This window comes from Neolamprologus brichardi, chromosome 15, assembly GCF_056152115.1.
Source record: "Neolamprologus brichardi isolate AB-2024 chromosome 15, ASM5615211v1, whole genome shotgun sequence".
In the NCBI taxonomy this organism is placed as follows: domain Eukaryota; kingdom Metazoa; phylum Chordata; class Actinopteri; order Cichliformes; family Cichlidae; genus Neolamprologus; species Neolamprologus brichardi.
The window spans coordinates 37,550,772-37,576,136 of NC_142118.1; the positions used below are offsets into that span (position 1 = coordinate 37,550,772).

The 25,365-nt window shown below is 41.8% G+C and overlaps 1 protein-coding gene across 3 annotated transcripts in view; it reads right to left on the reverse strand.

Annotated features, from left to right (window-relative positions):
• Positions 1-25,365, reverse strand: part of ttll7 (tubulin tyrosine ligase-like family, member 7) — a 90,479-nt gene that overhangs the window by 27,710 nt on the left and 37,404 nt on the right. For all 3 annotated transcript variants that reach the window (XM_087852825.1, XM_087852826.1, XM_087852824.1), the window contains exons 10-13: positions 21,236-21,330; positions 17,994-18,141; positions 15,875-15,948; positions 11,672-11,807 (exon numbers count right to left, since the gene is read on the reverse strand). In XM_087852825.1, coding sequence (XP_087708951.1) covers positions 11,672-11,807; positions 15,875-15,948; positions 17,994-18,141; positions 21,236-21,330 — 453 coding nt within the window. The remainder of the gene's footprint in view (positions 1-11,671; positions 11,808-15,874; positions 15,949-17,993; positions 18,142-21,235; positions 21,331-25,365) is intronic.

The following is a 25,365-nucleotide window of genomic DNA, read 5'->3' on the forward strand; positions in this document are numbered from 1 at the left end:
CTCAGTCTGAGTCAACTCTATCATTTTAAGCTGTATTTAAGTTTTTCATGATAACAACATTCAGTGTTGCAGGACGTCGATTGCACTGAATGTCCTTAATGTTAATGTTAAAAGCCATCTCTAGACCCAGCAGTCTTAGCTAATTATAGGCCAATCTCCAACCTTCCTTTCATATCAAAAATCCTTGAAAGAGTAGTTGTCAAACAGCTAACAGATCATCTGCAGAGGAATGGTTTATTTGAAGAGTTTCAGTCAGGTTTCAGAGTTCATCACAGCACAGAAACAGCTTTAGTGAAGGTTACAAATGATCTTCTTATGGCCTCTGACAGTGGACTCATCTCTGTGCTTGTCCTTCTTGACCTTAGTGCAGCATTCGATACTGTTGACCATAATATCCTGTTAGAGCGATTAGAACATGCTGTAGGTATTACAGGTATTGCACTGCAGTGGTTTGTATCATATCTATCTAATAGACTCCAATTTGTGCATGTAAATGGAGAGTCCTCTTCACACACTGAGGTTAATTATGGAGTTCCACAGGGTTCAGTGCTAGGACCAATTCTGTTTACATTATACATGCTTCCCTTAGGCAGCATCATTAGAAGACATAGCATACATTTTCACTGCTATGCAGATGACACCCAGCTCTATCTGTCCATAAAGCCAGATAACACACACCAATTAGTTAAACTGCAGGAATGTCTTAAAGACATAAAGACTTGGATGGCCACTAACTTTCTGCTTCTTAACTCAGATAAAACTGAGGTCATTGTACTCGGCGCTGAAAAGCTTAGAAATATGGTATCTAACCAGATTCTTACTCTGGATGGCATTACCTTGGCCTCCAGTAACACTGTGAGGAACCTTGGAGTCATTTTTGACCAGGACATGTCCTTCAACGCACATATTAAACAAATATGTAAGACTGCGTTCTTCCATTTGCGCAACATCTCTAAAATTAGAAATATCCTGTCTCAGAGTGATGCTGAAAAACTAGTTCATGCAATTATTACTTCCAGGCTGGACTACTGCAATTCATTATTATCAGGATGTCCAAAAAACTCATTGAAAAGCCTTCAGTTAATCCAAAATGCTGCAGCAAGAGTACTGACAGGGACTAGAAAGAGAGAGCATATTTCTCCTGTTTTGGCTTCCCTTCATTGGCTTCCTGTTAAATCCAGAATTGAATTCAAAATCCTGCTCCTCACATACAAGGTCTTAAATAATCAGGCCCCATCTTATCTTAATGACCTTGTAGTACCATATCACCCTATTAGAGCACTTCGCTCCCGCTCTGCAGGCCTACTTGTTGTTCCTAGAGTATTTAAAAGTAGAATGGGAGGGAGAGCCTTCAGTTTTCAGGCCCCTCTTCTGTGGAACCAGCTTCCAGTTTGGATTCAGGAGACAGACACTATCTCTACTTTTAAGATTAGGCTTAAAACTTTCCTTTTTGCTAAAGCATATAGTTAGGGCTGGACCAGGTGACCCTGAATCCTCCCTTAGTTATGCTGCAATAGATGTAGGCTGCCGGGGGATTCCCATGATGCATTGAGTTTTTCCTTTCCAGTCACCTTTCTCACTCACTATGTGTTAACAGACCTCTCTGTATTGAATCATATCTGTTATTAATCTCTGTCTCTCTTCCACAGCATGTCTTTTATCCTGTCTTCCTTCTCTCACCCCAACCGGTCGCAGCAGATGGCCGCCCCTCCCTGAGCCTGGTTCTGCCGGAGGTTTCTTCCTGTTAAAAGGGAGTTTTTCCTTCCCACTGTCGCCAAAGTGCTTGCTCATAGGGGGTCATATGATTGTTGGGCTTTTCTCTGTATCTATGAAGCGCCTTGAGGCGACATTTGTTGTGATTTGGCGCTATATAAATAAAATTGAATTGAAATTGAATTGAATGTTGTGTCCAGCCATAAATGTGTCGCCCTGCTGAGGTTGAAACACTGTTTATATTGTTTATATTATTACCAGTGTTGGGAAGGTTACTTTTAAAATGTATTCCATTACAGATTACAGATTACATGCCCCAAAATGTATTCTGTAACGTATTCTGTTACGTTACTCAATGAGAGTAACGTATTCTGAATACTCTGGATTACTTAATATATTATCATGCTGTTTACAACTACATGAATGTACTATTGCTGTGATTTATTACTGTTACTGAAGGTCCGCGGCTCCGAACCGTAGTAAAGGGACCTCTGGCTAATATGGTGGGTTCATGTCAGGCTCGTAGCTGAAAACTAGCTTTACTTTGTTGTCTGGGTCAACTTTGCTAGCGAGAGACAGAGAGAGGTGTTGAAAGGCTGCTCCAACAGAACTTATTGTTTTTGGAGGAAAACACGAACACGGTGTACAGTCGAGTCTTAATAGCTTACTTACAACTGGGCTCGTCAGGCTCTCTTCTTGGCTGCAGTGGTTATTATTATATTTACATGCTTCCAGCTCCCGTTTCTGCTCGATGACAGCTCCTACTTTTCCTTTTTCTCCCTCCCTCGCTCACAGACACATAACGTGTATGGCAGTCCATTCTCCCTGCAGTACGGACTACACTGCCCATGATGCTACATTCTTTAGAGCTATACCTGTAGCATTCTGCCTGTTAGCTTAGCACAACAACAACAAAAAGGCCTCTCTCACCCAGGAAACACGCAGAGAGAGAGCGTCACCCTGTAACCATGGCAACCGTAACGCTGCCGCCTGGAACAACAGAACGTAGCTGTCAAACAAAACCCAAACAGTCCTGACCCGCCACAATATGAAACAGGGAAGTACCGCCGTGTAATCCATTTATTTCAACAAAGTAACTGTATTCTAAATACCACCTTTTTAAACGGTAACTGTAACGGAATACAGTTACTCATATTTTGTATTTTAAATACGTAACGGCGGTACATGTATTCCGTTACTCCCCAACACTGGTTATTACTTTGCATTGCTCTGATAAATTCATTTACCAAAGAGCATGCCAACTCGATGAGGTGAGCTCTTCCCCACCCACAGTAGGTTTAAAATCACTGAAGGACCATCACCTTGTTAAATTTCACCAAAGCAGATTACATGGATGCTTTCAAATGCTTTACAGTACGTGGGAAAACCAAATCTGACGCATATACAGAATTTAAGAGAAGCTGAGAGCTATTTAGCTTTTCTTAAGTACTTTTGTTAAGTGTTTATAAAACTGAGCGTAAAATTTAGGCTGTGACCTGCTACACTGTCACTCCTCAGCTTTTTGTTTCTACTTTACTCCCAAAATAAACATTTTCAGCCGTGTGCCTGTGTGCATGTTACGTAAGCTGCATGTTATAGTACTGCACTACTAATGGTCTCTGTCCATGTCGGATAATAAACTGTATTTTACAAACACAGTACTCTTTATGTCACTAGACAACAAAGAGGTCTTTAGGACAAACCTTTTCCCCCTTTTTAACACTGCAATTTGCTTTTAAATATTAAATACAGCGAGACTTACATATTCTTACCATTCTTGTATTAATTCCATATATTTGCACCCCGTACCGCTTTCATGAGCTCTGCAATTGCTCTAAAATGCTTGGAGACATCTTGTGCAGTTTGTATATTGTGCTGTTCTGTTTCATTGGCAGAGCTCCTCGGGCAAACTGAGCGTGCATCTGCTTTACATCCTTTTTTTTCCGTCAGTATCCAAGTGAAACAGTTGCAGGATTAGGAAGACGTCACCTGAGCGCACAGGGAAACACTGGTAGCTAAGATAGACGAGAGGACTAACAGCCCGACTCATACCTGGTCCACCTAACTGTAATCAGAAATGGAATAAAGGTGAGCCGAACCCAGTGGAAACCAGTGTAACCTGTGGCTGGGCTGTCTGTAGCACAGTGGTCCAAGTCAGGAGGCTGCTCTACAGTCAATCAGCATGTTTACAATACAGCTTTTACTTTCCTTTGATCGTGTGACAATCCATGACATTTTTCAATTCGTGGCCCCAAGAAGCCCTCAAAGGCAGCGAACGCGAGTCTTGCAGGTACAGCGTCTGTCAAACATGATAAATGGCATGCTGGCAAATAACCTCTGGCTTATTTTAAATAAAAAAATGCCTGAGGTAGCAGGCAGTGCTTGCCAGATGATGAATTCATAAACATGCAAAACACGAGATATTATTTATGTTACCAATAATAATGGTTTTGTTTCAAGTAAAAATTAAGATGATTAGATTTAAATGAGATTTAAATTTGGTCTATAATTTGTTGGCCAAAGACACAGTCTTTTTGTAGTTTTACCACTCTACATCATCACAGTGGATTTTAAATCAAATAACCATCGTGTCACTGGAGTGCAGGCTTTCTGGATTCATTTCAGTGAGTTTGACACACATGTTAATACACAGTCTCGTTATTAACTAAATTTACTGGCAAAACTAACAGAAATTAATTACAAGGATTGTTTTTAATACTTTAATGCTAATGCTCTGCAGTCATCATTCTGGTTCATGTTGGTTTTGTCTCACAGGCCGTGTACAGCCTCTTTTCTTGAGTGTAACTAGTGGTTTGCACCAGAGATGTGCAGTAACGTGTTACTTGTAACGCGTTACTGTAATCCGATTACTTTTTTCAAGTAACGAGTAAAGTAAGGGATTACTATTGCAAAAACGGTAATTAGATTACCGTTACTTTCCCGTAGGAACGCTGCGTTACTGCGTTACTGCGTTACTAAAACCATGATTTTTTGCGAGAATGTCTCATGACAGTGACGTAAGCGAGTGCGACGTTCGTGACAACAGCTGTGTGCAGATCAACAATGGATCATATATCGAGTGCAGAGAGAGTATGAGCGTGCAGCGTTTAAAGCGTGGAAGTACTGACCTTACTTTGAGTTTGATTCCATAAAAAGTGACAAAAACATTAGTGTCCGTTGTGCGTGGGAAGAAAACTTCTTTTTACAGCGAAAAAAACCCCTAAACTTCCAAACAAGCACCGAGTAGCTACGACGTAATGGGAAACTCACAGAGAAACTCGCGGATTCTTCCACTGACCGCTGCACACCTGCACCAGGGTAACCCTCCGCCTACCCCACTCCTGCTTTACAGGTGAAAATAGAGCAACAGGACCGCTAGTCTTTGACTTTATTTATTTTCTGCTGTGTTTTACTTGCATCTATTTGAAAGACTGAGTGTAAACACACAAAATATTTTATTTTATGTGCTGGAATGTGCAGAAAATAGGTTTAAATGTTAAACAAATTTCTTCAAGTCAGAGAATGTTGCATATAATTACATTTTTGCTTGATGCATAAAGTTAAAAGATTAAAACTAATAAAACAAGTTTTAAAAGGAGACTTTTCCATTTGATTACATTTTGTATGATGATTATGCAGAAAAAGTAGAATTGGGCTGAAAGATCTATCGCTTTATCACCTATTCAGGTTGTAAATCGTGTTTTTAAAAAGTAACTAAGTAATTAATTACTTTTGAAAATAAGTAATCAGTAAAGTAACGGGATTACTTTTTGGGGGAAGTAATCAGTAATTAGTTACTGATTACTTTTTTCAAGTAACTTGACCAACACTGGTTTGCACTTATAAATCTCTGTTGTCACTGATGAATGCGTCTCTTGATCATGGACTCTGGCAGTGAAACATGTGGGTCCTTAAGAACATTCTTGACTTTGTTATATGTTGTTTTTTTCCTAATCATTGAAATAATTCTGTCATCATGCATATGTGCATTGCATATAAAAATGTCTGTAATAATTGTAGATTAATGGACGTTTGTAAAATCCGCTGAATTAAAGCTAAAAGTCTTCACTTCAATGAAATGTTGATTGCTTAAATTCCACTCTTGGTGGTGTACGCCACGCTGTGGAGGCAAAAATACAAAAATTGTGCCTTTGTCCAAACAATTATGGACATAGCTCTGTGCTCAAAATTATAAACTTTCAGTTAAAGAAGTTTTAGCGTGGTTAATCTGGGCCACAGGTTCTTAACTCATAGGTACACTAAGAGTGAATATGGTTAAAAAAGGCACAGAAATGTGTACTGTCAGCTATGAAAACAAGTAGAGCAGGTGTGTCAAGATGCTGTGACAAAGAAAGAAATCTCTCAGCTCGACTCTTTGGACTGAAATTGTAAGAAATAAATGAGTAAAATGACAGAATAGGTTCTGGTAGCTCGATGCCCAGACTGTCCAGGGTTTTTAGTTTTAACTGTAGAAATTTCTACAGCAGAAAAGGAAAAACAATCTTTTTCAAAGAAAAACAGAAACACAGAAAAGTTTCTGTTTTTCTTTGAAAAAGAGTTACAAAGAAGTTACAAAGGTTTATTAAAGGCATAGCTAAGCGTATTGCAATTGGCCCTAATTTGTAAAAGCTAAAGTTTCTTCTGTATTGAAGAGCAGAAATAGGCAGAAATTAGGATCTCAGAAACACACAGAGATCGAGCTGTGCAGGAAGTGCAGCCAAAGCAAGAGGGAATTCATGACGATGTGCGAAGCGTAGCTTTGGGCTACTTTAGCTGCTGGTTCAGTGAATTTTGGTCAGAAAGTGACAAAAACCTGCAGTTTCAGAATCTGTGAGATGACGCTTTCAGCATCTGGCGGCATGTCTGTGTTCATGCTGTCAGGTGAACAGACGGATCTGCGTTTTGTGTTTTTCCAGGTCAGGGACAAGTTCCTGCCCCAAGTGGAGGAGTTTAAGTATCTCGGGGTCTTGTTCACAAGTGACGGCAGAAGGAAGCGGGAGACAGACAGGCTGGTGCTGCGTCTGCAGTGATGCAGACGCTGTACTGGTCCGTCGAGGTGAAGAGAGAGCTGAGTCTCAATTTACCGGTCGATCTACGTCCCTACCCTCACCTACGGTCACGAGCTGTGGGCAGTGACCGAAAGAACGAGATCGCGGATACAAGCGGCAGAAATGAGCTTCCTCCGAAGGGTGGCTGGCCTCTCCCTTAGAGATAGGGTGAGAAGTAGCTCAGAGTAGAGCTGCTGCTCCACATCGAAAGGAGCCAGCTGAGGTGGTTTGGGCATCTGACAAGGATGCCTCCTGGGCGCCTCCTGGCGAGGTGCTCCGGGCATGTCCCACCGGGAGGAGGCCCCGGGGCAGACCCAGGACGCGCTGGAGAAATTATATCTCTCGGCTGGCCTGGGAACGCCTTGGTGTTCCCCCGGATAAGCTAGAGGAGGTGGCTGGGGAGAGGGAGGTCTGGGCTTCTCTGCAGGGGCTGCTGCCCCCCGACCCGGCCCTGGATAAGCAGAAGAAGATGGATGGATGGTATTTACATGCTCTTTTTGCTGTTTTAGCTTCTTGGTGGTTGTTGAAATGGTTTTGTGGGCTTTTGGATGAGATTCTGACGTTTCTGTGAAAACCACACGCTTCTATATTTAAATAACAGATCTGGCGGTAATTCCAGATGTTCTCCCTCTCGCCTGCAGTACTGGGGGCAGTGGGTTCAACAAGTTGTTGTTGCTTAATTACTTTGTGTAGTATAAATGGCCATATGGGAGGTTTTTATCAGTAGGAAAAGCTGCGAAACTTGTGAAAAAACAGTTAAAAGTGCAAAATTTGTGCTTGTGGTGGTGAGCGGCAGATTCAACAAGTTAAGAATCATAAATGGCTTTAAACGCACATTCAGACTAAACAATCAGAAACCCAGAATCACTGAAATGCAGCCAGATGCTGCTCATTTTACATCTTCACTTGTTTCTTCCATTTTTCCCGTCTCTTGTGTACCACAACACTTGCTGTCTTGGAAACGCCCCCTTCCTTCTTTCACATGATCCCAATCTGCCTTTGCATTTGATTGGCCGCATGGTGTGCCCATCTAAGCAGAGCTAAGGAATGATGTCTCAAAGAAAAAAGCAACATCACGAGTAATGAAACTCTCTAATAAATTAAGTTTTTAATGCTAATCTAACTGAAACCAGTCTGGAGGTATTTTCATTTTTACACACTTTCTATTCGGTTCTCTTTAAATTCTGTTTGATTTAATTTCGACTGTCAAACAGTCTCAGCCGCTGACAATGACAGAACAGCTCCAGCTTCTCTCAGTCTCTCTTTCTCATTTTGTTATGCTTGGTTTAACACTTGTTGGGAAGCTTTTGTTTACAGTAACATAACAAGTTGTCATCTCTTCGAATGACGTTATCTTCCTTTCACTTGTCTCTCAGCTGCTCTGCTAGGTGTGTTTTGCAAAGGGCACACGATAAAACAAAGAACAGAAATGGAAGGGAGGGAAACTAGCAGAGCCGTGCACGACAGCAGCAGACGCATGCACACTGAGCTAAAGACAAATGTGTATCCAGACTGAAAAAGCTGGTGAATTCCTACCAATAACTATGAAATATACACCCACCATCTACTTTGTTAAGCACACCTGTAAAAATGCTTGATAAGGTTCATATCCAGCAATTAAGTGCATTTAAGCAGAAAAAGGCAAAGTCAGAGGAGAATGGCCGGTTTGCTTCGATCTGATAGGAAGGCAACAGTAACTCAGATAACTACGGGTTACAACCAAGCTCAGAAATGCAAAAGAGCATCTCTGAACATCACATCAAAACCTGAAGCAGGTGGGCTACAGCAGCAGAAGACCGCACCGGGTGCCATCCTGTCAGCTGAGGACAGCACAGGATCGCAAACATCATCGGAGGAAATTGTACAAATAATACTGTTCTGATGCGTGACGATTTCTGTAGCACAGTGTTGTTTACCATTGTTTCTGACCACGTCCATCTCTTCATGACCACAGTGGATCCATCATCTGATGGCCAACAGGATAACGTGTCGTTGCACAAAACTCTAAAACATCTTATTCTGGTTTCACTGAGTTCACTGTCTCCAAATGTCCTGCACGATTACCAGATCTCAGTCCAACAGAGCACCTTTGGGATTTGGTGAAACATACGACGTACATCACAGATGTTGATCGGAAAAAAACTGTGACGCAACCATGTCAAGGTAGACCAAATCTTTGGGGATTTTTTTAGCACCTTGATGAATTAAAGCAGTTCTGAAGGCCAAAGGGGTCCAACCTGGTGCTAACAAGGTGTACCTATTAAAGTGGCTGGTTAGTGTACAACAATTTATAAGGGACAAGCAGCAAACTTTGTGTTGCCGAGTCACGCCTCACAGTGAGTCTGCTCCATCTGTGAGCTGACTATGTGTACATGCTAATGCAGTTTTCTGAATAGGTCCAAAGTTGACACTGTGCATAGAAGAATAACGTTTCAGACCGTCTGTGGATAACTTTCTCTCCATTCTGTGTTAATTCCTCTCTACTAGTGCGATGTACCTATTAAAGTGGCAGAGTAGTGCATAAACATAGAGCTTGGCTCCACAAGCCCCCTCCCCCACTGCTTTTAGAAAGGTACCTGAAAACACCCGTAGACTGGCTCAAAACTAGAGGAAATGTTTAAACATAAGGCAAGAAAACATTTGCATAAGATGTGTTTTTTGTGCTCTGATGAATATCATACTGCAGTTCAGGAACATCTTTTTCCCCCATAAACGGTCCAGATTAGTATCTCACACTCTGGCTCTCAATAAGGACAGTCGAGTTGTCACTCATGATCGTGTTATTAGATAGGAAACACAAAAGCAACACTCGCTGCCTTTATATTTTGTTTCGGCTCTGACCAGTCTTTGATTGACATCTCTAAAAACGCTCTGCAGAGATTTCCATTCTTTAAAGGACACACAATAAGTTTTTGGAAAAAAAACACTGCGACAGGGTGCAAACTGCTGAGGCGGTTTGCACAAAAGCTCCGATGGCTCCATATGACAGTACTTTGATATGTACTTGTAATGTCAATACTACTGTCAAAAATATCCACAGTCTGCACAGTATTCACTTCTGCTATTCAGTTGCCAAACGCAGTTAAGGCTTTTTTGTTCTATCTGCATCGTTCCTCCTCATCATCGCTTCTTCGCTCCGTGTTTTTAAATATCCCACAGTTCCCTCCCCTGTGTCTTTTCATTCCATTGATTTGTTCCTCTTGAATACATAACCAGACATGAAAACCAAAAATTGCCCCTTTCTCTCCATTTTTTTGTACTCTAGTCAAGTCAAAACAATAGTAACAAAACAACTCTCTATCAGTGTCTCTCCATCTTTTTTACTTTATGATTATCCTCATCGTTCCTTCATCTCCCATTCTCATCTTTCTGAAGTTACACGGCTGTAGATCAGCTGTTGTCCTCTCCATACCTTTACCTTCAAAGCTTAACTGAAGATGCATTCCTCCTGATACTGCAGAGTGCTGGTATTCATAAGCATACAGTGACTTTTACAATTTCATAAGTGCAATACAACAATACAAAATTTTTAATTTATTTTATCAACTTCTCTTCTGACGATGCTGTCTGTGTTGAGCGCTCAGTGGATCTGCGTTCGACTACTCCGCCTAGGCTGCACTGTCGAGCGCAGATCCACTGAGCGCAGCGCAAGCTAGCAAGACAGAAGCTAAGCTCGTTGCAACATGGCAAATTGAACCTCCCCCACCCTCATTCAGATCTGGTCTTTGGAACTATTTTGGTCTTCATGTGACGTATGACCCTGAAGGTAAGCGCGTCATGGACTAAAGTAAAACAGTATGTTGGATGTGCCAGCAATGCTCAATTACATGGGTGGGAACTAGTGTGTTAGCGCAGTTAGCTCGTTAACGTGTTGGCCGTCCAGCCCCACACACGGGGCGATCGTAGCTCGTTAACGGAGATTTGCCGTGTTGTGGCGTTAACGTCATTTCAGATTAACGCTGACAGCACTAGTGGGAACACAACGAACGTGACTGCACATTTACTCCGACATCATCCTAGTGCAAAGACAAGTGGAAGCAGACAAAAACAACAAGCATGCATGCTACAAACTTTAGCTGAGTCATTTAGACAGCCGTTAGCACATGATTCTCCTTATGGGGACCTGATATGTTTAATATGCTGCTGAGAATATAGCCCAGAAGAAGCGTATAGTATAGCTTTTATTTTGGAAAGAGACATTTCTCTGTAATAAACTCTCTTTTCCAAAGATGAGGGATTTCTCCATCAGATAGATTTATTATTTATTACTTTGTTGTTTCAGCAACATTAAATTTAAAAACTGTACTTTTGAGTTAAAATATATATTTATAATTTTAATAAATGACAAATTAAAAAAGCATGAACATTTTTTTTGTATCAAAAAAATATCGAACCGTGACACCAAAGTATCGAACCGAACCGTGAATTTTGTGTATCGTTGCACCCCTACTACATATATATGTGTGTAAGTGCGATAAAATACGTAATTAAACTGCATAAAAATGCATTGAAATGTGTGGCCAGCAACTTGGTTAACCTTTGCAGAAAGGAAGAAAAGTAGGAAAACAGGGTGTAACTGTAAAGTAAATAAAGTAATAAAAGTGACATTGTTGTTTGCTTTTAAAAGCTCATGTGCACAACATAATGAATATTTGTGAAAAGGGTGAATGACAGTGGAAAGGTAGAGAGGAGAAGAAGGACGTATTTTCAGGTGTTCTAACAAATACCAAGGGCTGCGGCACACTTTTGTGCTATTTGTGCATCCTTTTTGTCTCTATGGGCAGAATCTTAATAGAAATGTGTGTGTGCTTCTTTTCTTTTACGTTTGCTTGTCCACAAGTGTCTGAATATGTTTGTGTGCGTGTTTGTGCGTGTGTGAGTCCGTGACAGTCTGCCACTGACGTACGTGCCTTCATTCGTTTCAGAGGATTATTCATTTCCTTTTGAAGTGAGGCAGCTCGCCCGGCGAGGAAGGTCTGAAAGGCGGCCGAGAGCAGGCTTTCATACTTTTCCAACAGCAGCTTGTCGTCTGGGGGGTAAATACGTCTGTGGACCGCAGAGAAGGGAGAAAGGAGACGAGAGTGAAGACGAGGTGAGGAACAATGGACAAAGGAAAGGGGAAAATGAAGGGAAATGATGGGTCACAAATGGGGCCATAAAAGTAGAAGGTGAGAGAGACGGAGTGGAAGAATGAGAAAAAGGGTGGTTCAGGTTAAGGAAAAGAGGGATATGGGGTGGAAAGAGAAGCCGTGAAATATTTAGGAAGTCAGTGGGGGTAAAAAAAAAAGTGGAAAAGGGGGTAAAGAGATATAGAGAGACAAAGAAAATAAAAAAAAGAACAGGGATGGAAAGATGAGGCACAATAATTGGTGGGAGAGACAGAAAGGTCAAAGTGCAGCAAGAAAGACAAACAAAAGGTGAGAGTGAGGAATGAGGAAGGAGGCAGCAAAGAGCAAAGATTATTAATGAGACCTTAAGTGAAGAAACTGCATGAACATCAGTCAATCTTTTCACACGGTGCATTAATACAACAGCTTTCTGCACGCCGTACACCGACGTGTGCACGAGCTTCACTGTGTTTGCAGTCTTTGCTAATGTGCCCATTCACACGTTCACATTTGTGCCCTTAAGACTAAAATAACAGTGCTCGGTGTTTATCCAAGGCCTGAGGGGATTACAACAATGCGTAACCCTCTGCCTGGTTACCCTCATAATACATCTACAAACTCCCAATGTCATCGCTTTAGCCATTAAGTCAAAACAAGGTTATTGTTTTAATCAAGATAAGAACTGGCCTTAGTTATTGCAAAAGCATGAATATAGTCTGCACAGATGATATTAAGTGCTAAACTCCCCTCAAGTTGGTTAGAAAAACACTCACAAGCACAGACCTGTGATCAAAAGAGAAAACTATAGAGATGAATGAAGTCACAGCAAGGACACAGCAGTGGAAAATGTTGTACCACGGCACAATGACAGGCCAGATCTTTTTAAATATTGATTAATAGGCTTTGAGCTAGTAAATGGTAAATGGACTGGTTCTTATATAGCGCTTTTCTACTCATCTGAGCACTCAAAGCGCTTTACACAACTTGTGCATTCACCCATTCACACCCATTCGCACAAGCACATCTCTCTAAGTGCTTTATAGCTAACATTCACACACACTCATACTCCGATGGATGCATCGGAGAGCAATTTGGGGTTAGTATCTTGCCCAAGGATATTTGGCATGCAGACTAGGCGAAGCCAGGAATCGAACCACCAACCTTCCGATCAGTAGATGACCTGCTCTACCACCTGAGCTACAGCCACCCCCAGTGTACAGTAGTCACAGATGCACGCGTATGTGTAGCAGATTTCTGTGTAATGCAACATAAAGCTGAACTATTTAATTGGACCAAAGCCGTTACCCTGTATTATGCAAACAGGTACAACTGAGACCTGAGATAAAGCTGCCATTTGAATCCCGTCCCTTGAATTCACTATATGTGAGACTTCTCAGTTTGTAGGGTGCATGTAATGGTTCTTTTCATTCCCAAGACACATTTTTATAACGGTCACATAAACGAAAATGGATTCATAACATATGAAAAGAGCCAGAACGCTTCAATCCTAAAGAGCGTCGTGAATCACTCGACTGAGAAGCTTAAGGTGAGGCACTTTAATAGTGGGTGTTAACTGCTCAGTCTTTTTGGCAGCGTCCATCTCTGAGCAAATAGACGTTTTACGTGGGGCTGACCTCTCACTATTGTTTAACTCAAACGTTTGCTGGGCCTTACTTTAAAGAAAAACTAACAGACCATTTACATGGATCTGAAACTCTACTGATTTGGTCAACAGTTCTTTAAAGTTTGCTGTCCCCGGACATTTAAAGGGACCCGTTCACTCTGGTTCACACTCTCACCTTCATCCATAGTAGGAAACTTTTTCTGATTGGCTCCCCCTTGCAAGCAAAGGATACAAACAGCAGGCAGACAGGGCTTTATGCACTCGCATTAAGTCAACAGTGCAAAAAAAAACCTGTCTAAAAAGAGCATTTAGAGTAGTCTGATGTCTGCGGTTCTGCTCACGGGGATTACTGTAGAGTCCTGTGAAAAAAGCAAGTGAAAACCTAAACGCACCCCATGATTCAATAGCTCATAGAACCACTTTAGCAGCAATAAGTTGAAGTAATTGTTTTCTGTATGACTTTATCACTCTCTCACATCACTGGAGGAATTTTGGCCCACTCTTCTTTATGATGTTGCTTCAGCTGATTGAGGGTCTGCTCAGCATTTCAATCAGGTTGTCTGCTGTGGATTTGGTGGGATCGCTGTTGCATTGCCCAGTTTAGGCCGAGGGACGGGCCAGCTTTCACCACTTTGCGTTTGTCTGTGTAAAGAGAGTTGGTCTACAAGTCTTTTGTCTCCGAAACTTTCTTTTTCACATTAATTTACATATGCTGACCTTTTATTTCTATTCTTTATTTTAATATGAGCATTCTCAACTGTAAGCGTACTAGGGGTGGGAAAAAATCGATACTGTGTAGTATGGTGATATTTTGTTTGCTAATAATGTATGGATACAGGGACAGCAGAAATCGATACTTTGTTACAAAAAGGTTTTTGTGCTCTGACTTCAGAGCATGTTGATCCTTTTTCTGAGCAAGAATCCTGACATTCCTTCACTGTCCAAATGTGTTTAACTTGTTTTTGGCAGCAATAAACATGACAGTTTACTTATTTTAATTTAAGACATGTTTTATTTTAATTAAGTTTAAAACTTTTTTATTTAATGTAAAATTATATTTTGTTTTAATTTACTTTCAAATTCTTCAGTTGCTGAAGGGGCTGCATAGTTTTCATAAACTGCATAGTTCAGAATAGCTATAATTGTACCAGATGGTTGATTCAGTTAAGTTGGACTAGACTGTAATACAAACCGTTCAGTTTGTCAACAATCAAACTGAAATGAGAGAAAGGCTGAGTGTGAGACTTTGATATTAGAGAAAATGAATATTGATAAAGTTTACCTTTATGTACAGAATCTGAATATCGCAAAATATTTTTAAAAATTGCAATAATATCGTATCGTGGGATGTATGGTGATTCCCACCTCTAAAGCGTACCTCTTTGTGCTATGCATACATGCATACATATATATATATAAAACACAAGCTAAAGAATCCTAAATGAAGAGCAAATACCTGCTGGGTTTCCCTCGGTCGTAGCTTGTCTGTACCTGATACAGTTTCATCTAATAGCACAATGTAAGTCAGTTCATTAGCCAAACTCATCTAATGAGAAGCAGTGTGTTAATCAGACTTCAGCGTTGTGCAGGGACACTATTTGAATGCTAAGAGGTCTTTACCGGGGCGCTCCAGACAGACGCCAGCCTGCCTGATTGACTGTCTGACTGCCTGTCGAAAAATAGGAAGGAGGTGACAGCACTTCATGCAGGCCTGGATCGGCATTCGAAATTCACCAGCCATTCACTCAAGTGATGAGTCAAGAAGTCACTTAGAGTTGGGAAGACAGCAAGAAGGGTGTGTGTTGTGTGTGCGAGCCAGTTGTGACTGTTTGTCTTTGTTTTTGTGTGTAAGTGGGTGAATGAGGAACATACTGGGAGGCGGTGGGGGGGGAGGGGGGGTGTATGTGTTGGATTAAGGCAGGAAGAGACAGAGGGAGGAAAGAGCATTAACAATTTATAAGGGACAAGCAGCAAATCTGAACTTTGTGTTGCTGAGTCATGCTGTAAGGTGAATCTGCTCCATCTGTGAGCTGACTATTAAAAATTGATTTTGATGCTTAATGTGTTCCAGTGTCCCTGCTGGATTCGGGGGGAGATAAAAGTGTGGGGGAAAGCCGGTTGCCATTTGTCAAGAAAGGTGTGCACTAAAGTAACTTTGCTGTGCACACTGTGCATAGAAGAATAACAACTTGATGCTTGTTCTTCTCTCCAAACAATAGATTCGCTTTTGGTTGTTCTTTCTGCAACAGCTTTATTTGTTTTCCTGAGAGCCCGGCACTCTCGAGATGACCCCCATGAATGTAAGAGCACTGGCACAAGTACAGTGGGTGGTGTTCCTGGAGGGAGAGGCTCTTCGCCCCAGTTGTCTGCCTCTTTCCTACCTGTAGTTCCCCAGATGTTGCTTTTCATGCTCCTCCCTTGAAATCTGCTTGCGAACCTGTGCCAGCCGCTCTTTCTACACATAAGAGAAGAGCAAAGAGACAAATGACAACTTCTTCCAAATGAACGTCAGTGCCAACAAAACAATATATTCTATTAGAGGCAAAGACAGAATGAATTCCTGCAAGAGAGAAAAGAGTACAAAGAGTCTCGCTCATCAATGACTCATAATTTAGTCCATTTACTCTTTTATTAGTATGTTACAAAGGTGTAATTGTGGAGCTCAGTTGGCCAATTTGGCATAAAGACGAAAGGAGGGGACCACTTTCCTATTAGCACTGCAATCTCATTTAGCTCTAAGCAGTGTGTGCCTTTCATAGATCCAAACCTGGTCTCACACTTCAGCCATAACAGCACTCGAAAACGAAGCGTGGCCTTTTTCTAAAAGGTGCCTTTCCGCCATCTTTCCTCATTCCCACTGATTAGTGCCATGGCTAATCAAAAGGCTAATCAAAGAGGGTGGGAGGCGATAAAGTACTAGTAGCTGCCACTTTTCCTCATATACATGAGCAAAGCTCCCCCGACTTCATTTCAGAGAAAATAATTAAATGGTATGCTTGTGTCAGAAACTTTTGAGTCTTCTGACACAAAGTAAGAAGTAACTGAAACTAAGTTTCTGCTTTTCGACTTGTGTTTCAAGTGCATAATACAGCAGGGTGCTGAGACGTATAATTTATACGTCAAATATATTGATGTACCAGCTGATCGGTGAGTTAAGTAAACGTCTCTAATGACACGTCACAGATCTCTGATGTGAGCCTGTCTGAAGCCAAACCACCTTTTTGTGCACATTTTCGTGTGGCCTGCAAAGCTTAAAAGTATCTCATGACTTATGATCGCCGCTCGAGACTGTGCAGTCATTGTTCTAATCCCCAGGCCGGTTTTGAATGTCCGGGTGGGGAAATGAACAAGTAGCGCTCTCAGCTCCCTCGACCACAGTTAAGGAGCACCACCTTGTACAGGTGCTTAGCATCGCAGATGCTGCCCTGCAGTTTGATACCAGCCAGCGCTTTAGACAACTCTGGTTTTACCTGTGGCGGGACAGTGTGTGTGAATGAGTGGATATAAAGCCCAGTATTTGTGAATTTAACCCTTTAAAGCCGGTCGGAGAGGGCACGCTCCGTTTTGCGTAACTATTTTTAAATCCTTGTAGTTCTGCAACCACGTGAGCTAGCGCAATAATTTTTTTTGCATATGAAGCCGGAGGAGTTGTACTTACATCTTATGCCATCAGCTTGTCCTCGGTCACAGTTTCCTTCCACATATAACTTTGCAAAAACTGCATAAAAAGCACTTGCAGCAACAAAAACATAATATTCCAGAAACACGCTTTGCCGATCCGATCAGCTGTTCATAACACTTCCTACGTCCATCAACGTGAACTATCGCATGTCCAGCATGACCTGCCCGAAACCGGAAGTGACGTCATTTCGCAGAAATGTAGTTTTTTACCATGAGGGCCTCATGAGCCTATACTGGTGTTTTTAAAAGTTATCTTTGACTTTATGACTTTCTGTGTGGTTTCTGGGATGCTTAGGACTCATATTGCACTGCTGGAAATAGTTTATTTTGATGCATATGCTGCTTTTTTGCAAATTTGCATTATAATATTTATTTTTGTTTTTCCTGCAGTATATAAAAATTGGTGTATTTCAAAAATAAAACTATGAAGACACTCAAAATAAATTTCCTGTGGTGGGAAACTATTTTGTGCAACTTTTTTGTATTTACAGTTTTGAGGGATAAGCCTCTTAAATTTCTCTAACTAGAAATATATGTTAAAAAAACAAAAACGATTTTAATTTTTTTTGTAGTTTATTGCACTTTTTTGCAATTTATGTAATTACTATGCACTTAATGCAGACGTATTATTAAAATTTAGGCTGTAATGGTTGTATTGATGTATAGCAACTTGAAATGCTCCCAAAAATGGCTCCACAGCATGTAAAAATATAATATAAGCTCTGGCAGACTTGGTTCTATGGTAGGTCTTAAAGGGTTTAAAAAAAGTTTTAAATGAATGGATTTCTTTGCTTCCTCTTTCTTTCTGCTCGTCCTCACCAGCTCTTCTCTTCGTCGCTCCAGCGTGTGACGTTGTTTCTCCCAGTCCGAGGAAGCAGCCGAGAGCTTCTTCATGGATCCGTGTCCGTACAGCCGTCTCTGAGCCTCCGCCTTCTGCTGGGCTAGGTTGCGTTTCTTATCACTCGCCCTGGATCAACAAAAAGCAAGACAACTAACATCGCACATACACGGAAAGGGTTCAGATTTAAGAGCAAAAACATTCTGATCGCGCCTTTTATTAATGTTTGCTGTCAACAAAGCTCTCTTTGTTTAGTTTTGCTTTGCATGTAATGGTTATTTGTAACACTAGACAGTACTGGGAAAAACACACACACACATAATCAACGGAAAAGGGTTTTTAAAAGTGTCATAATAAAGCCTGACAGCTTGTGGGCCTCCTCCCTAGCTGACCTGAATATCTGCCTTATCACATCATTGTGCTGGTTAAAAAAAAAGACAGACAAAAACACTCAACGATACAAAAACAGAGATGAAGCTGAGACACAAACAACTCTGGGATGAACAGGACCAGACAGCTAATTCTGAACAAGTGGGCCACTGCGGTCTAGAGAAAGGGCAATTCATTTTAGTCAATCGCTGGTCCTTTAAATTGGATATTGAGTGCTTTTGGGGGACTGAGGTTTATCAATGTCCATGCCCGACCGGGTCTGAATTGATCCCATTTGATACAGTTGATGTGGTGAGCAGAATCAAGAGCCAAGCCTACCTCTACACAGCACCAGCTCCTCCCTTTGGGGGAAGCAAAGTCATTACTATACAAGGAAAAAGTGAGCGAAGCCCCCCCACACTCACTGTAGCGTGAACATAAGCGCTATGTCCAGTGGAAAGAGCTTCCCCGTGCCTTTCAAGCCCTCCTACGACTTATTTGTCATAAAATAACCAAATCTCCCTTTTTAATCTGTGGCAGCACATTAAACATCACTTTGAGAAGAGATTTGTTTGGCCCACATGAATCCATTCAGGAGGATGGAGCCGGTCTTTATGTGGCCGGTGCACCACGCACCTCACTTGGCCAAATTAGATGTATACGATGTTGCATGTAATTGATCCAGTGTGTGTGTGTGCACTTTGTTTGTATATATGTGTGTGACTAGCAGAGCTGAGACTATATTTAGAGCAGTAAGAGGAGGACGAGCACACAGAGAAAAGAGGGAAAAAAGAGCAGAGGTCTGGTGTACAATGATCAATCAGGACAGACTCTCCGTAGCCGGGGGACAGAAAAGCATGCCAGCAAACACAAACACACACACGTGCACACAAACATGCACCCTACCTATACCAGAAATACATTCCAAAATAAAAACAGTGTGCATTTAAAAAAAACGAAATACACCCACAAACCAAAACAAAGAGCAGCAGAGGAAGCGTATGTAGATATACGAACCGCAGATCAGTGCACAGGTTAAAAAAAAAGACACATTCAAAAACTCACAAACACCCAGACTCTCTGATTGAAGGGTTCACAAAGCACACAGTAGATGGTATTGCATGGCTTTGTACCTTGGCCATTATCCGTCTTTTTATCCACCACAGAAACACCAACACACAAATTTAGAAAGACAGCAATTTATTTGTCCAAAGCTTCAACTTCCTGCTGCGTTCACGCTAATGTCACAACTGTCTCATCAGTCTGAAACCAAAACAAGATAATGGCCGGATTGTACTGTGCGTCAAAATCATTTTTACGTTTGCTCGGCTGTCAAATTAAAAGATAAATAAATAAATAAAAGAAACCTAAGCACCGATTGAAATTCTGAGCATTTAAAGCCCTTTAAAGGAAGGTTTGATACAAACTGCGCACAAAACTTCACCGACTAAACAGAGCAATTGTGAAGTTTGTTGATAAAACATATAGTGGTCTTTAGGGCTGCCACAAACGATTATTTTGATAGTCGACTAGTCACCGATTATTTTTGCGATTAGTCGAGTAATCAGATCATCATCCATTGGACGTAAAACGTACAGCTTATTGCACCAGCAGCATCTGCTCTTATATAACTATCATTAGCTTACAGCTTTAAGTGTTTAAGGTATGTGCTAACTAAAAATAAAGACAAGATGATAGTTTATTAAATTTTAATGACATTTGCAGATTGTTTCGGTGGAGTTTAATCTGCTTGAAGTTTATTCAGCTGTGTAAAAACTATAACTTTAATCTCAGCCAAACCGATTTACTCAGGAACAAATAAAATACTAAAAAAAAGCCAAACAATAACATTTTTAAGTTATCTAAGTGACTTATATATCATGTTTAACCTGAGTAGCGAAAGACAGCGGTGGGTTTGAAAACGATTTGCCGGGAGTCCGGTGTTCTCACGGCTCTAGTTAGCCTAGCCCCCGGCTAGCTATCGAGCTAGTGGCTAACAGACGTCTCCGAAAACGTCGGAGCGCTTTTGAAAATATGTGGTGTCTTGATAAACTGAGCAGATATTTGAGGTTTACACAGCTACATTCTCGCCTGAAAATATGTTCAACGTTTATTTTGTGACCCAGAAAGAATAATAAGAGTAATATTAAAACTAACTAGCTGCCGCCATTGTTGGAAACTGAGCTGGGCTGCGCTATGAATTCTGGGACACAGCTTCTTCTTCTTCGGGGTTTAACGGCAGCTGGCATCCTTGTACATGCAGTGCTGCCATCTTCTGTTTCAGTCCGTTATTACACTCTTAAATCCTACTACTTATTCCTGCGTCTTTTGGGATCTTACAAAGCTTCAAACGACGCATCGACTATTAAATCAGTCGTTGACGATTTTAATAGTTGACATAATCGTGACTAGTCGACTAATCATGGCAGCCCTAGTGGTCTTATAGGCTTCAGATCGAGCATGCCAGCAGCAAGGAAACACATCTTTCCATGTTAAACTCTTTGTTTTCCTGTTATTTCTTTTTGAATGCATAGCTAAGGCTACACGTTTATGTGTTTACGTGCATCCATGCCAGACACCTCTACTGATTTCCAGCAACACTAAGAGGAGAAGGCAGCAGCTGACCGACCGGCTGAGAGGAACAAATTGTTTTAATTCAATGTAAAGGCTCCACATTTTTACAGCAGCATAGTTACTTCCCATGTTTATATTCAGCTACTTATTTTTGTGGAAGCCACGGGGAGCCACTAGAGACGGGCAAAAGAGCCGTGGGCAGGATTTGCAAACCGTAGATGCAATTTGTTGCATCTATTTGCATGAGTGTGTATGTGTAAGACAGGGTGGAAAACAATACCTGATGTTGAGGAGTTTGAGGGCATTGAGCAGCACACCTTTCTTCACATCGTAATCAATCTTCTGATCTGTCCCAAAGCTCGGAGCTCGATTGATCTGTCAGGTAAGAGAGAACAGACACATTCAAAGGATGCTCGGTATTTTTTTCTCTTCTTGTTCTGCTTCATATCACTTTTTTCTCCTTTCTTATCAGTCCAACAGACAGGCATGCTACGCAATTACAGGAGTGAGTTTAGAGCATCTTTGGAGAAAAGAAAAAAAAGATCTATTCCGACAAGGAGAGGAGTAGTGAGAGGGAGATGAAAGTTGAGGGTTTTTTCTCTCTTTGACGGACACTTTGCAACTCTTAGCCTTTGCCTGGGCATAAATCCACTCTGGCACTGACGAGTGTATGCCCGTGCATTTAGAAGAGCATATTTGCGTCAGAGTGAATGCATACAAACAGATTGTGTGGGTTAATCGCTCACCCCATAACTGACCCTGCGTCCTGACTCTGTATGCTAAGATTGCTCGCAACAGCCCGACGCCTCGACGCGCACGTCTTTGCGAGCATCAGAGAACTGCCGTCGCTCAGCTCAGTGCCATCGCGGACAATCAAGAGCGCTCAGCAAGAAACAGGAAGAGCCACCTCGGATTCGAGGTACAAAAGCAGGTATCATCTGGGGAGAAATTCAAGAGCAATGTACCATTCTTAACGGAACAATTTCCAGCACCGGTGCAAGGTATTCAAATATCAGTTATTATACCTGACACAACAAATCAATTCTTTTTACTCTTTGTTATGTTCCCACAGTGAGAAAGAGATTATGTGAGACAACAAAGGCTGCGAAAAATGGAAGAGAAGTGCAGAGGGAGGGTGAATGAACTGGCAACCGTGAGAGGAATGGTGTCTGACTTCAAATGACAATGCAACAGATGCCCAACGAAAGGCTGGCCGAGTTTGATACGGCTTGATTTTGGAGATAAGTCGGCTCTTTTATTAACAATGTCCAAAAGTCTTAGACCGCCCATTTTCTTTTTAATGTCTGGGTGATGTGATCGTATGGGGTAAGGGTTTATTTGTTGAGTAGCGAAGGGAATTTTGTCACTTTGTTGCTATAAATCAGTTCAACAAAATCAGAGGTTATGAACAGCAACAGTTAACATCACCTTAATAGAGAACGTCCTCCTATTAATATATTTTGCAGGGTTTTTTTCTCAATTCATTGACAGTGTTTATGTACAATTATCTGCTTTTATGAATGAAAATTACAGCCAACTGTCTGGCTGGAAATTCAACCTCTCCCAGTAGCCTTACTCTGCAGTCAACGTGAGTACTTGTATCAGAAACACTATTCCTCTAGTTCCCGTCTTCCTTTGGAAAAAAGCCGTTGGATACAGTTGAACACATCAAAGCAGGACAACAGCCAATCACAAATCGGGATTTCAGCAACGGAGCAAAACTGAGCTAATCACAGGTTTTAGTGTCTATTACAGATCCCGTTCTATCCACCAATCAGGAATGTGGGGTAAAGGACGGTAAAAGAGATGGATGGGGGGGGGAAGGCTGGCGTGCAGCATCAAGCTATTTGGAACCATAAGGTTTTCCTGAGCACCAAAATCTGAAAGCCCCTTTGGAGACGGCATGCAAAGCCTCTCAAGGGTTGTGGGGGTGGCTCTCTGTAACTCCATCCCTCCTTCTCTCTCCTACATCTGAACTACCCATTACTAATCCTGACATAAAGGTGCTCAGTGCTGTGTGGCAGATTCGGGAACAGTGATGTAAGATAATATTTACACCGCTGCTAGACTCCCAGGAACTGCGAGAGCCAGAGCGTGTGTGCGCGTAACCCCCCCCAAAAAAGGCCGTAACTGCTGAAAGCCTGCGCATTAGGATCACGAGGCAGCTATAGAAAATAAAATAAAGGAGAAAAAATGTAAATCTGCACCTTCCAGCGATCAGCAGCTACACCCAACCTGACCTGAGACACGTGACTGTTGTGATACCAGGAAGCTTTTTATTCTTGTTTCCTCAGAAACTATACTGAGCTGTGGCTGTCTGTAAATATGCATATAACCTTCCCTGGGCTGTCACTGCCTGAGTCCCTTTAACTAGTTTAGGCAATAACTCCATAAATATCACAGGTGAGCTGCAAAAGCCTCACAAACATGAAGTGTGTTTGTACGGACGTGCCCTTGTAAGCGTGCGTGTGCGTGTGTTTTTTATTATTTTGTATACAGCAGCCATTTATCAGCACGGGGGTGATGAATGTGTTCTAGCGCCAAGAGGAAAGCAGGAACAGAGAGACCCTATGCAACTCTTTCACTCAAAAGAATGAAGTGTACGATCCTCTCTGTGCCGAGGAGGACGGCGCTGCACTTCATCCTGCAGTTATCTTATCAAAGAAAGCGAAACATCACTAAAGCAAAAATAAGTAAAAAAAGAAGGTCTGTGTTCATTTAGAGCGCTCGCCAATATGACAGCCGCGGTGAAAACAGCATGGCTTTAGAGCGCCGTAGCCTATAGGTAAGAGCCAGACTGGCAGTGATCCTGGTGACGCTCGTCTCGTTACTTGTCTTCGTTTCTTAGTTTGATTCGTGGTGTCAAGCTGTCACAGGAGAGACTGGCATCGCAGCGCTCGCTGGCTTTCTTTGCTCTCCCTCAGCTGTTTTGTCTCTCACCTTCTTCTTGCTGCCAGTTGCACTCCTCTCCTCCCTAGTTTCTATTTCCACTCTTTCTGTCTCTCGCCGTGTTTTTCTGACTGGTCACCACTGACCCCGCGCTCCCCTCCCGTCCCCGCTCCCTCCCCGTGCTAGCCCTCATTCTCCGGTCGTTACCTCTCTTCATTTTTCTCTCGCTCTCTGTGTTTCTGTGTTCTCTATTTCCTCCCTGGCAAAAGGAAGTTGAACCAGTCTGGTCCTAATGAACCCCTGCAGGCTCCCAAAACCCCCCACTCTGATTTCCTTAAGTGACTCTGGCAGGGTCTTAAAGGAGCCCTTGGTTGCTCCAAGATGCATTCAATAAAAACGTCAGATGAAAAGATTAGAAACTCCTTTTTACTCATTCTTTGATTCAGTTCAGCTTCAGCGACGCATCGCTGTAGCCAAAATATCACTTGGTCAAAAAGCATATCGGTCTTTAATTCTTTCACAGGACCCTTTATCCCCATCTGATTACTGAATTAAACGTACAGAGATGAAAGGGTTATAAGAAAAACAAAGGAAATGTAAAGCTTTTATTTTCAGCACCTTGAGTCGTGGGATTGAGGTGGCTCAAGAAAAAAGAAAAAACAGTAACCTGCATAGAGACCACTGTGAAACACAGGCTGTTGCCGGGGAGCCTCGTGAGACTTTTTTTTTAAACCATTTGGTTTGAATTTTCGGTGAACAGCAAGTCCCTCTACTGATCTTTATTTTGAGCACTAAAGTACAAACAAAACAGGGAGAAATGCAACCGGTAAATTTTACATGGCTCATTTAATTTGATAATGCCTGGTGGAAAATCCCATTCAGCCACTGGTTTGAACATCTGTTGATGTTTGATCGGCTGAAGCATCTCATTCAAGTAAATTTAATTCACTTTTATTGATATAGCATCAAATCATAACATGAGTCATCTCAGGGCACTTGATACATAATGAAGTTACAACATTATAATTGAGAGCTAAGTGTGTTGCCCGAGGATAGCCAGTAAGCAAATATGAGCCAAACAGCACAATAAATGCAAACAACGAGATCCGGGTCATAGGTCGTTCTGCACAACTACAGAGAACAAAGTCTCCACTCGTATTATGATAAGACACTAACTGATGCTCCATCTCTGTCTGTTGATATCACTTCAATTATGAATAAAACCATTAACCTGGCGATGACGTTAAACAGTTTGTACCTGTGGCTTCTGCAGCTTCGCCACACAGACCCTAATAATATAGCAACGGCACCGGATCAACAACAATCAGCTGCTTTATTTCCACAACAAATTGCCAGCCCACATCGACATTTATTCTGCGTCTGGAATGCTCTCTAAAACAAGTACGAGGGCTGCTCGTGATTAATCGGTTCAGAAAAACGACCCCCTCTTATTATTCCTGGCAGAGTGTAAACAACCACTGCTTTGACAAGCCTCCCATTTTGCCCCGCACGCTCAAGGGT